The sequence below is a fragment of the Protobothrops mucrosquamatus genome, unplaced genomic scaffold (assembly GCF_001527695.2).
Source record: "Protobothrops mucrosquamatus isolate PMUCROS unplaced genomic scaffold, P.Mucros_1.0 scaffold_197, whole genome shotgun sequence".
NCBI lineage: Eukaryota > Metazoa > Chordata > Lepidosauria > Squamata > Viperidae > Protobothrops > Protobothrops mucrosquamatus.
In genome coordinates, this window is record NW_015386273.1 from 243,647 (window position 1) to 256,743 (window position 13,097).

At 40.9% G+C, this 13,097-nt stretch overlaps 1 protein-coding gene across 1 annotated transcript in view; it reads left to right on the plus strand.

Annotated features, from left to right (window-relative positions):
* Window positions 1–8,273: 8,273 nt before the first annotated feature.
* EXTL1 (exostosin like glycosyltransferase 1) overlaps window positions 8,274–13,097 on the plus strand; it is a 50,874-nt gene continuing 46,050 nt past the window's right edge. The window contains exon 1 of the mRNA XM_015824989.1: window positions 8,274–9,386. Coding sequence (XP_015680475.1) covers window positions 8,449–9,386 — 938 coding nt within the window. The 5' untranslated portion in view covers window positions 8,274–8,448. The remainder of the gene's footprint in view (window positions 9,387–13,097) is intronic.

Sequence of the window (13,097 nt, forward strand, 5' to 3'; positions counted from 1 at the left end):
AAAAAGCTGTCCAAATGCCAAGAGCTCAGTTGGTCTGAAGTAGTGGAAGAAATCTGTTCTTCATAAATGTCAGTGGTATCTTTCGAGCATCTTTGCTGACAAGGCGTCAGATATAGTGGTGTGCTAGAACTGGTTTTTAAAAGCATGAAATAGCTTGAAAATTTGTTACCAACTTTACAGGAACAGGTGAAAAGTTTCTCTCCCTTAGCAAAGAACTCCATCCCCAGGAAAGAAGGGGAAAGGAAGATGTCATTTTTGATAGTGCAACTGCTATCTTGACTTTAAAAATAAAAAAATCCTATAGGCCAGGGGTAGGCAACCTTGGCTCTTTTATGACTCGTGGACTTCAACTCCCAGAATTCCTGAGCCAGCATGGCTCAGCTTGGAAACCTCTCCCTTTCCCCTCAGCATGGCTGGCTCAGGAATTCTGGGAGTTGAAGTCCACGAGTCATAAAAGAGCCAAGGTTGCCTACCCCTGCTTATAGGCACACCTAAGGCTGGCACTTGAATGTTACTTCAACCGAGAAGACACACATGGTTTCTGAGTGCTGCAGAGGTGGCCTCAGAATTCTTCTTCAGTGCATCCAAATTATAATTTTTAACCTGCTGATGGGTTAAAATATTTCTAAGGAGGAGCAATTGAGTTCATTGCACTGAAGGAAAATGAATTTTATTTACATTTTAATGCAGGTTAACTAAATCCATGTTAGTTGTTCCACTGGTTAATTTTTCTAACTGTCAGGAAGTTTCTCCTTAGTTCTAGGTTGCTTCTCTCTGTGGTTAGTTTCCATCCGCTGCTTTCTGTCCTGCTTCAGGTGCTTTGGAGAATAGCTTGACTCCTTCTTCTTAGTCCTTGATTTACAACCATAATGGGAATCAGAATTTCCACTGCTAAGTAAGGTGGTTATTGAATTGCACCCAATTTTATGACTTTTTTGCCCCAATTGTTACGTGAATCCCTGCAGTTGTTAAGTGAATCATGCTGTCATTAAGCAAATTCAGCGTTCTCCATTGACTTTGCTTGTTGGAAGCCAGTTGAGAGGCTAGCAAATGGCGATTATAGAACATGACCCTGGAAAGCTACAACTGTTGTAAATACATGATGGTTGCAGGTCTGAATTTAGATCAGGTGATCATGAGGATACTGCAATGATTGTAAGTGCAAGGACGATGATGCTGTTGTAAATTTGAATGGTTGTAAGTAGAGGAATACCTGAGTACAGTGTAGAATAGCATTTCTCGACCTTAGCAACCTCAGGATGTGGGAACTTCAATTCTCAGAATTCTGGGAATTGAAATCCACACATCTTAAGTTGCCAAAGTCAAGAAACCACTGGTTTAAATGCAGACCTCTGGAGTCAGCTTACAAAACCACAGTTTTAGCATAGTGATTGGACATCTCCCCTGCATGTCAGGTGATTTCAGATTAAACCTCCACAAAGGATTCTCAGTGGAACGATAAAGTTTAGCAAATCCTCTCCTTTCCTTAGTATTCAAGAGAAGAAAAATGCACTCACTCCAATTCTTATTTTATTTGCACAATTAATGGCACAGGGCCCTTCTATTTTAAAATCTACTCATCAATTATTTCCATTTGGGGGACACTCACTCAAATCCTTTTCTCTCCCATCCTTCCTTCCTTGTCAATTATAGCTTTATGTCAGTTTTAAAGCCGCAGAGTGTTGGTTTTGATAACAGTAGGCTGCGAATTGGCAGGGATGTGCCAGGCAACTTTCCTACAAATCAGGTCAATTGTGTTGCCATGGTGAAAGGCTGTGATCTCATAAAGAATGGAATTATCAGATTATGAGCAGAACCAAGAGATTCCAATGAACAAAAGTGGAAATGGGAGGTGGCCAGGGGGGGGAATCAGTCAGGGATCCCATTATGAAGATATGCATGGAGAGAAAATTACCCGTGCCCTAATTCAGTTTGGTCTAGTGGTTGAACGCACCAGGCTACAAACTGGGAGGCTGTGAGTTCTAGTTCTGCCTTAGGCATGAAAGTCAGCTGGGTGTCTTTGGGCCAGTCATTCTCTCTCAGCCAAACCCACCTCACAAGGTTGTTGTGGGCAAAATAGGAGAAAGGAGGAGGATTAGGTATGTTTGCCTCCTTGAGTTATTTATATATATAAAAATAAAAGTGGGATATAATATAAATAAAATCTTGAGCCATCATGTAGTTCCCTTACTGTTGTTTGAGCATGCTCTGTACATTCAGTCATTACAGTTTGCCAATCAGGGTTTACAGCTAAATGTGTTGTATGACTCCAGCCAATTGGGGTTGATTCAATAAATCATAGTTAAGCAAATAATGGTTTAATACAAATGGTGAACCAATTCTATTGCTTACTTTCTGCCAATCCAGTTTTGTCATTGAATAGATGCTAAAATAGACATGTCAAACTTGCGATGTCATGTGATGTTGCGCGACGTATCGGAGCTTTTCCCCCATTGTGGGCGTGGTTTCATCATGACACGTCTGGCCTGCGGGCCGGCAGTTTGACACCCCTGTGCTAGAAGAACAATGTAAGAACCCTCCCAATGAAAGATCCTTTGAGATACTTTTCTTTGGAACTGCTATCCTTTTCAACATAGTTATCTATCTATCCATTGCACAGGTAGGCCTCAACTTATGACCAGTTGCTTAGCAACAGTTCAAAGTTCTTCCTAGAGCAGGGGTAGGCAACTTTGGCTCTTTTATGACTCGTGGACTTCAACTCCCAGAATTCCTAAGCCAGCATGACTCAGGATGGAAACCTCTCCCTTTCCCCTCAGCATGGCTGGCTCAGAAATTCTGGGAGTTGAAATCCACGAGTCAGAAAAGAGCCAAGGTGGCCTATCCCTGCCCTAGAGCTACTTGCAACCTGGTTTCAAAGTTCTGATCCCCCCCCATGATCACATGATTGCATCTGGGGCACTTGGCAACTGGCCCACACTTACAGCCATATGCAGTGCCTTATGGTCACATGATCACAATTTAAGTTTTCTGCCAGAAACTGACATTTATTTCCAGTTTCTCACAAAAAAAAACCTCATTGGGTACAATGGGTTCGCTTAACAACCACCACAAAAGAGGCTGCCAAATGGGACCCAGTCAAGTGGTGACATGTTTAGCAACCAGTACAATTTGTGACTGTAGTTTTGAGCTCAATTACAGTCTTAAGTTGAGAACTACCTGTAGTTGAACTGTCAACAGTTCAAACCTGTCGGGCTCAAGGTTGACTCAGCCTTCCATCCTTCCGAAGTTGGTAAAATGAGGACCCAGATTGTTGGGGGTGATATGGTGATTCTGTAAGCTGCTTAGAGAGGGCTGTAAAGCACAATGAAGCTGTATATAATTCTAAGTGCTATTACTATTGGAAGTTCTTTATCTCTCCTTCAAGATGCAAAATAGGAAGAGCATTGTTAGGCTTACCCACTCTGGAAACACGCAGTTTAGATTTGGTTTATCACTGTTGATTTTAATTCAGCAGGAGCTCCTGTTAGAGGATGTGTTCCTGGGCATAAGCAGGGTGCTGAAAGAATAGAAAGTATTGTAGAACATCCCATTAACAAAGTAAAATATCCCCATAAAATGGTTTTCTGGGATACAGGCAGACAATTAATATATTTGAGGCAAAAGCTAGACTTATTTTGAAATATATGAAGATAGAAAAACTCACTTTTAACCAAACTAGATTTTGAAGAGAGGAAGGGAAGAACAGAAATTTAAATAATATTTAAGCTAAATCTTTAATACTAAGTATAGCATATCTAGCTAGCAATAAGCAGGCGAGAAAGACCAATAGAAACAGGGACAGGTAGTAATAGTAATAGTAATAATAGAGTTGGAAGGGACCTTGGAGGTCATCAAGTCCAACCCCTTGCTCAGGCAGGAAACCCTATACCATTTCAGACAAATGGTTGTCCAGTCTCTTCTTAAAAACTTCCAGTGTTGGAACATTCACAACTTCTGGAGGCAGGTTGTTCCACTGATTAATTGTTCTAACTGTCAGGAAATTTCTCCTTAATTCTAGGTTGCTTCTCTCTTTGGTTAGTTTCCATCTATTGCTTCTTGTTCTCCCTTCAGGTTCTTTGGAGAATAGGTTGATCCCTTCTTCTCTGTGGCAGCCCCTGAGATATTGGAACACTGCTATCATGTCACCCCTAATCCTTCTCCTCATTAAACTAGACATACCCAATTCCAGCAACCGTTCTTTATATGGTGAGGATCCTACTCCTTATCAATCTCCAACCATTTGCTGTAGTGGTTAAAACAGCTTATAACAGGAGCCCATTATGGGAACCAAACATGGCATATGGCTTAGCTTTGCTCATCAAACCTCTCATAAGCAACCCATAGCTTTTAATGCAACACCAGGATTTTAAAACCATCTTATGCAATGCTGAGTCAGAAGCAAAGTTTATTATGATAGGTAATACCAACCAAGTCTTGACCATTCTTTTCGAAAAAGCAGTGTTTGTAAAAGTAATGACCCTACTCCATGTTGGAATGATAAAGTACTCAGATGCACAATTATCAAGGCAAGTTTGGAATTATCTACACCATTGGTTCCCAATGTGGGACCTTTTTTGTTTTTGTGTGCATGTGAGTGTGCCCCACACACACATAGGGCCACATGCATAAACATGCATATATCATAAACTTTTATGAAAATAAAAAATAAACAAAAAACTAATAGTCAAGAGAGAATATAAAAAGAATAGCAGATAGAAATGTAAAAAAAATACAGAAACGTATAAAAAAGAGTAACTTCTGACTTTTTTTTACAGTACATATAAATAAAACTTGAGTTCAACCCTTGCTCTACAATTACAATGTACTCGCCATTTTTTTCTAATCTATATTACTGAAACTCAAATCCATATGCCAATCTGTGATCTTCCTAATGGAGAACTGAGTGATTATATGCCATCGAGTCACTCTGACTCTACCGGTAGTGACCACATAGATATATTTTCTCCATGACAGCCCCTTACCTGATTTTTCAGGTCTTCCCACATTGGATTTCTTGCCACTGTGACCGAGTCCTTCTATGTCACTGTCGGCTATCCTTTTCTCTTTCCTTCCTCTTTTCCCAGCATCATAGATTCTCTAAAGAGTTGGGTCTTTTCATGATGTGCCTGAGATAGATGTATCATCAACTGGAGACTGCATGGATACACCTTTTTCATGACTGTCCTTAATCTGGTCCTTCAAGGCTTCCAAAGATGCATCCGTGGCCACTGTAAATGTATCCCTCTACCTGCTCCTGTAAAATATTAGAAGAAATCCAAAACTGAGTTGTTAAGACAGTGAATAAATTCCCCTGTAATAATCTTAGCATTATGGAATTATGAAGGGTGTGCAAGATTTCAGTTTAGACAGCATTGTTATATGCTAGCTCAGTGTTTTGAGGCCAGCTACAAGCTAATAGTAAACTTCTATGTATTTTTAACCATATACAGTTCAACATTTTCTAGAAAATCAGGATGCAAAACCTCGGTTTAAAATTAGCATGTAACCCTTGATATAGTCAGGAATAAGAACAAGAAATTTTAAATTCAAGGCAGAAAAGGGATAGAATCAAGATCACGTGAATACCACTTTACAATGCCTTGGTAAGGCCACACTTGGAATACTGCATCCAGTTTTGGTCACCACGATGAAAAAAAGATGTTGAGACTCTAGAAAGGGTACAGAGAAGAGCAACAAAGGTGATTAGGGGACTGGAGGCTAAAACATATAAGGAATGGTTGCTGGAATTGGGTATGTCTAGTTCAGGGGTAGGCAACCTTGGCTCTTTTATGACTCATGGACTTCAACTCCCAGAATTCCTGAGCCAGCTGGGAGTTGAAGTCCACGAGTCATAAAAGAGCCAAGGTTGCCTACCCCTGGTCTAGTTTAACGAAGAGAAGGACTAGGGGTGACATGATAGCAGTGTTCCAATATCTCAGGGGCTGCCCCAAAGAAGAGGGAGTCAAGTTATTCTCCAAAGCACCTGAAGGCAGAACAAGAAGCAACGGATGGAAACTAACCAAAGAGAGAAGCAACCTAGAACTGAGGAGAAACTTCCTGACAGTTAGAACAATTAATCAGTGGAACAACCTACCTCCAAAAGTTGTGAATGCTCCAACACTGGAAGTTTTAAAGAAGAGACTGGACAGCCATTTGTCTGCAATGGTATAGGGTTTCCTGCCTGAGCAGGGGGTTGGACTAGATGACCTCCAAGGTCCCTTCCAACATTGTTATTGTTTATTGTTGTCACTACTACTACTACTACTACTACTACTACTACTACTACTACTACTACTATTATTATTATTATTATTATTATTATTACTATTATTATTATTTTTTATTAAAAGCCCTACATGGTCTCAGTAGTCCTTTCCTTGTGCAATTGACCATGCTGGTATTTCAACTGCAGCTAGTTCTCAACTTCTGACTGTCGTCTCTTTGCCTCCATCTTCCCCAGCGTTAGAACCTTCAGAGAGCCAGGTCTTCACATCACGTGTCCTAAATAAGATAATCTCAGCCTGGAGCGAGCCCTTTGGGTGGATTTGTCTGGGGGACAACTTTTGCTCCCCCAACTAGGTTTTAGCAACCCGTTCCATCTGGAAAGCTCACGCTTGATCCGAAGTAACCCACCCCGACTCTCGGTGGCCCTCCCGAGTCCGAGCCAAGAACTCTTCCCACCCCCGGAGAGCGGAGCCTTCGCGGCAACGCACCGACCGCGGCCCTCCAATTCTTCCCACGTGGACCAGCATCCCGGACGGGCGCGGCAGGAAGAGCCAATGAGCAACCTTGCCTCCCCCCCCCCCGCTCGCGCCCTCGGTTAGGAAAGAGTTAGGGAGCAGCCACGCCCTTTGAGGGGGCCGGGGACGAATCAGAAGAGAGGGGGCGGGGGCGGGTGGAATGTTGTGAAGGTGGAAGTGGAGCGCTGCGCGTAGAGTAGCCGAGGCGCGCAGGAGGGGAGGGCGGCGATGGGGAGCGAGAGCTGGACCGGCGTCGCGCAGTGCCGCGATTGACGGACGGGACGGCGGAGAAAGGTGGATGGTCGTGGCTTGCCAGGTTATTGCTCGTAGCAAGGAAGCCGGCGAGTGCGGATAATGCGGACTATAATGGACTGAGAAGGAAGGGCGGACGGAAGCTTAGGTGAGCTTAAGGGCACTGCGGTGCGTTGCCCTGGGATTCCCGCCGGATTTATTCCCTCTCGGGGTAAATGGGGTCTTTGAGCCTCGGAAGAATCGGATGATCCACCACAAGCACCAAAGCGCAGAAAGCTCCAGTTTTTTCGGCCAAAGAGAGAAAAGTGCTAAGCGGGTTGCGGGGGGGGGGGGGGGAAGGATAATAAAAACCTATACCCGGACAGAAATAACTTCGGTTAGAGAGAAAAAGGTTGGTGACTTTCAGGAAGGGTTGAGCGAATTAACCGGGTCCCAGAAAGAAGCGAAGGCGTTGAAAAGATCAACCGGGAGGGTTGGAAGACTTCTGTGAAGGTTGAGAGTTAAACTTGTTGAAAATCTGATCTTCAAAGAATAGTGATATTGATAAAACAAAGGAAAACCGCAGGAAAAAAAAAACTTGGCTTGGCTTGAAGATTATTGGTGGATGAAGATCTGAGTTTATTTCTTTGGAAGCAGAGAAATGTCACAATCGGAAAGCACCCAGCGCCAAGAATCTAAGAAATTTGGGACTGCCAATGTTTCCTTGTGTTTGTTGGACAGCAGAAGATACAGTCACCTGGCTCATCTGTTCTTGTAAGGCAAACAATTGGATTCAAAGCCAGCTTGAGTGGAAGAAAGGTATATTCTCCATTAAGGATCTTTTCAGGATCAAGTATCCCGTGAGACTTTTATCAGTTACCTGTTGGATTGTCTGCTCATCCCCTAGAGGTGTGTGATAAGGGAATAAGGTTGTGCCAGGCCAAATCAGATAGCAGAACAATAGAAGAACCTAATACAGTCGCAAACTGGAAGGGTGAGTTGATAAAATGACATAGATTTTTTTTTAATCCTCAGGGGAAGAAAGATAGGGCAGCAGCTGAAGATTGAAAAAGGAAAACACCAGGAAGTGGTAAAGAGAAAAAAAAATAGTAATCAAACTCAGGCTGTTTACCCAGCCTGAAATAAATATGGAGTAAAGATTATAGATGATAAAGGCTGGGTTGGTTCAAAACAACACCAAATTGTTGTAACTGAAGAAAACATCAAATCACGTCTAACAAGAAAAACGGAGTGGTGAATTTCAAGGCTAGGGTATATCCTAAAATGGGGAGAGAAATTGGATCCTTAGAAATTGCCATCTGCAGCATTCTAGACTCCAGTTCTGAGGTTTGAGCTCCTGTTTCTCTCCAATGAATTTAATTCCCCCTCATGCCTGAATAATTCACTTTCTGGATTGCTGTGTTGATCCATTTGATTTCCTTTCTAAATAAGGATTTGGTGGGTTCTGCATGAACCCATGCAGGCCAGGAAAAAATACCTGTTCGTGACTCTCTTGGCCACCTGGCTTCTGCTTGTTTTGTTTGGGGGAGACCAAATAAGACACTTGGCCTTTTTCTCCAGCAAAAAAGCTGAAGTCTTAAAGACCTGGCCTCGTTGGGCCGACGAGTTTCTTCTCAAGAACTTTGCAGATTCTGAGGAGCTCCAGAGCAATGAAAGGGACCACAGTGACGAATCTCCAAAAAGCCGGCAGCAATTGAGGTTGAGTGTTTACAAGAACAGCCGGTGCCGTATGGAGACTTGCTTTGATTTTTCCAAATGTAGGGAACACGGGTTCAAAGTCTTTGTTTACCCCCTAGAAGGAGGGGATCCTGTATCGAAAAGTTACCTCAAAATCATCAGCTCCATTGAAGAGTCGCGTTATTACACCTCAAACCCGGAGGAAGCCTGCCTGTTTGTTCTAAACATTGACACACTGGATAGGGACCATCTCTCCATACAATATGTCCATAACATCAATGAGAAAATCCAAGGTTTCCAGCTTTGGAATGATGGACAAAACCATCTCATATTTAACCTGTATTCTGGCACGTGGCCTAATTACACCGAAGATTTGGGCTTTGACATTGGACAAGCTATCCTGGCCAAAGCCAGTTTTTATGTGGAGAACTTTCGGCCTGGTTTTGATATCTCCATCCCTTTGTTTTCGAAGGACCATCCTCAAAAAGGTGGGGAAAGAGGCTGGTTATACAAGACTTCTCTCCCACCCAAGAAAAAGTATCTCTTGGTTTTTAAAGGGAAGAGATACCTGACCGGCATTGGTTCCGACACCAGGAATGCTCTTCGCCACATCCATAATGGTAAAGACATTATTTCTCTGACCACATGTAAACATGGGAAAGACTGGGAGAAGCACAAAGACAAGCGATGTGACAAAGATAATATCGAGTATGAAAAGTAAGTTAACACTTTTTCTCTCCAAAATGCCTCATGAAAGTGAGGCACAGTGAAGCACTAGATTTTGAATATTGTTAATTATTGTTTAATTGACTTTGCCCCAAGTTATAATGGCGTAGAGTGCAATGTTTTCAGCCTCAGGTACTGAAATGTTTAGGGCAAGCTCAGAATCACTTAGTTGTTGGCTTATAAAAAGAGGAATCAGCACCTTTTAAAAAATGCAAATTCTATAGAGATTCTACAGTCAAAATCTGGGATATATGTGGAAAATCTTGTTTGTTTTATGCCCCTTATTGTCATTAGGATGTTTGCTCAAACTAGTAAGGCTAAATTGTCCTAATCTTTTTCACTTTCAGAACAGGCCTGGAAAATGTCAAATGAAAAGTGGCTTTGAGAGTATATAGAATATTTCTCTCCAACTAGTGAATCATAGAATCATAGGGCTAGAACGGACCTTGGAGGTCTTCTAGTGATCCAGTGTTTCTCAACCTTGGCAACTTTAACACATGTGGACTTCAGTTCCCAGAATTCCGTAGCCAGCCAAGCTGGGGAATTTGGGGAGTTGAAGTCCACACATCTTAAAGTTGCCAAGGTTGAGAAATACTGTTCTAGTCCAATCCCCTGCCCATGTCAGGAGTCCTTATAATGTAATATCTGGAACAAACAGTGGTCCAATCTTTTCTTGTCTAGAATGGTATAAGGACTCCTGCCTTTGAAGTCAGCTTCCATTTTTGTAGGATAAAAGACAAAGACACACATTAATTTCCTCTCCCCCGTTCCTGAGATTTGACACTTCCCTATTTCAGCATTCAAATATTGGTTATTCTCAGTATTTTACATGATTTATAGGGCTGAAGCAATATGCATTGTCTTCTGCAGTATCAAAACTAAAGGTCAGTAGAGATAGCTAAGCAATCGTTGCTAATGTTTTATCTCTTGGGCTTCCTAACAACTAATTTTGAAGACTTCTGTGCAACTTATAAGCTTGCATGGGACATTTACAGCACTGTAATAAAAGAGTTGTGTTAGATGCATAGTTAGTGTTTCATGTTCAGTTCTGGAAGCAACATCTGGTTTATAATTTTCCACTAATCTGCATATTTGATTTATTGAAATTGACATACCTTGCAAATTATCTTGAGAAGGGAGGAGAATGTGGCTCACAGTTCATTGGTTCTTTTATGTAGTCATGTTTATCCTTCCCCTGATTTTTCTTGAAGAGTCTTTTCGGTTTTTAAAGAAATATTTATCCAGTTTTCAAAGGTACAATGGCATTGGACTTCTATTTATCATTGTGTGTCTTCACAAATTCATTTTTTGCAATAAGCGTGTTTTTAAAATTTATTTTTTTATCCTGTCTTTATTATGGTTTATAAATAACTCCAGACTGCAAACATACCTTTTCTCCTATTTTCCCCACAACAACGACCCTGTGAGGTGGATTGGCCTGAAAGATTGTGACTGATTCAAAGTCACCCAGCCAGTTTTTCATGCCTAAGGTGGGGGAATTTGTTGTTTAAGTTAGGGAACAAATACTGTATGTTGATAATGTTATAAGGTAAATCCACCCTGTTTAACCCTTGGGTATGAACTGAAACCGAGTGCATAGTTATGTGTAAGATATTTGTGTGAAAGGTTGGCCAACATGTTGTCAGGATAGTGATGAAACCATATATCTCATATTTTTAAAGAATATACAGTGCACTTTTATTGCTGCTTAATCCCATAAAATAAAGGGGTGTTATATGAGCATGGTTCTGAGTTTTTGGTATTCTGAGCAATTGATTGTTATTTTTTTCTCTCATTTGTCAGTCTTATAAATGCACCATCTTCTGGCAAACAGAGACGGATTTCAAGTGACAGAAAATCAAATTGTTGTGATGCAAAGATAATTGTTCCCTGGCATTATTATACTGTATATATGTTTTCCCTATATGCTTCCTCCACACCTTTCAACATTTCGTTATTTATTTATATCCCACCTTTATTTTTTGTATAAATAACTCAAGGTGACTATTACTCGTTCCTCCTCCTTTCCGACCCACTACAACAGCCCTGTGAGGCGGTTGGGATAAGAGACAGTGATTGGCCCAAAGTCCCCCAGCTGGTTTTCATGCCTAAAGTGGGACTAGAACTTACAGTCTTCTGGTGATTGGCCTGAAGTCACACCGCACGCTCTCTTGCCTAAGGTAGGACTAGAACTCGCCATCTCGTGGTTTCTAGCCTGGTAACTTTCTGGCCACCAATTTACCATAGACATTAGTGTGTTTGTATATCTGTGCACCATTATTATGAAGTTCTCAGATAACATTTCTGTACTTCAAGGAAAAGGTATCCATTTTTTCCCCTGAGAGATATTTGTGAAAGAACTTCTGGATTTATTCCAGATTGTGAAAACAAATTTTTCAGCATACAGGTCTCTTTCCAGATCCAGAAACTGTGCTTGTCCTATTCCCCCAACTTGTTAAAACTCTGCTCATTAAGCTGCTTTACAAAAAGAGTTGTGGGATAAATGCAGAAAAAAGGGCTAATAGATCAAAACCCAACATCTTTTTTTAATTATATATTTTATTAAGTTTTTTCAGGGTAGGGAAAAGTGAGGGTCATTATGAATGGTGGGGTTCAGGGTGGGGTTCAAGGGAGGATTTAGGGTGGGAATGGGTACAACAATGGGGTTGCCCCCAATAACATTTCACGCTTTAGCAAGCAAACTATTATCCGGATACAAGTATTCCACAGGGCTAATATAATGATCAGTAACTGTAGTCAACAAAAATAACAGATTATAAAGCATATCAATTAATCAAAAGAAAAAATCAATAATCTTAATAAATTTCATTTTCATTATCTCATTTTGCTAACCATTGATAAAAGTTTTCCCATGTTTTATAATACACTGAGTCTTCTTTCTCTTTAATCTCTAACATTAATCTATCCATTTCTGCACATTCTGAAATTTTTCTAATTATAATCTCATCGGGTGGTATATCTTCATTTTTCCAGTATTGGGCAAATGCTATTCTCGCAGCTGTCAATATATGTAATATTAAATACGCGTTCTCTTTCCCATAATTAGATCCTAGTATTCCTAGCAGAAACAATTCTGGCCTAAATTCTATATGTATTTTAGTTATCTTTTCCAGCCATATATGAATCTTACGCCAGAATTTCTTTGCACTAGGGCACACCTACCAGATGTGATAATAAGTGCCTGGTTTTTGTTTACACTTCCAACAGTTATTCGAAACATTTTTAAACATTTTCGCTAACCTTACTGGTGTCATGTGCCATCTGTAAAACATTTTATACAAATTTTCTTTATATGAAGCTGCTTTAGTCAATTTGATGTTTCTATCCCAAAGTTTTTGCCAAGCTTCTAAATCTATAGAATATCCGAAGTTTTTTGCCCAACATCTTGAAGAATATCTGCCCCCCAAAAGGTGTTCAGTCCAGAAAATGAGACAAAGTGATGTTAAAAGATGGAGGAGGGGAGGGAGATGGACATGTATATATTTATATGCATAGCAATGCATCTCCTCTGTGCTGTTCTTCCGCTTAGATAGGTAGTACATAAAAATGCTGCGGAAGACCAGATTTGAGCATAGGATATTTGATGAATCAGGCAAGGAAGTTGCTTTATATCTTCTCACCTTGAGAAATCTTGAACTCTGCAGGCTTGTGGCTGATATAGAATGTGATTTTTGGTTTCAG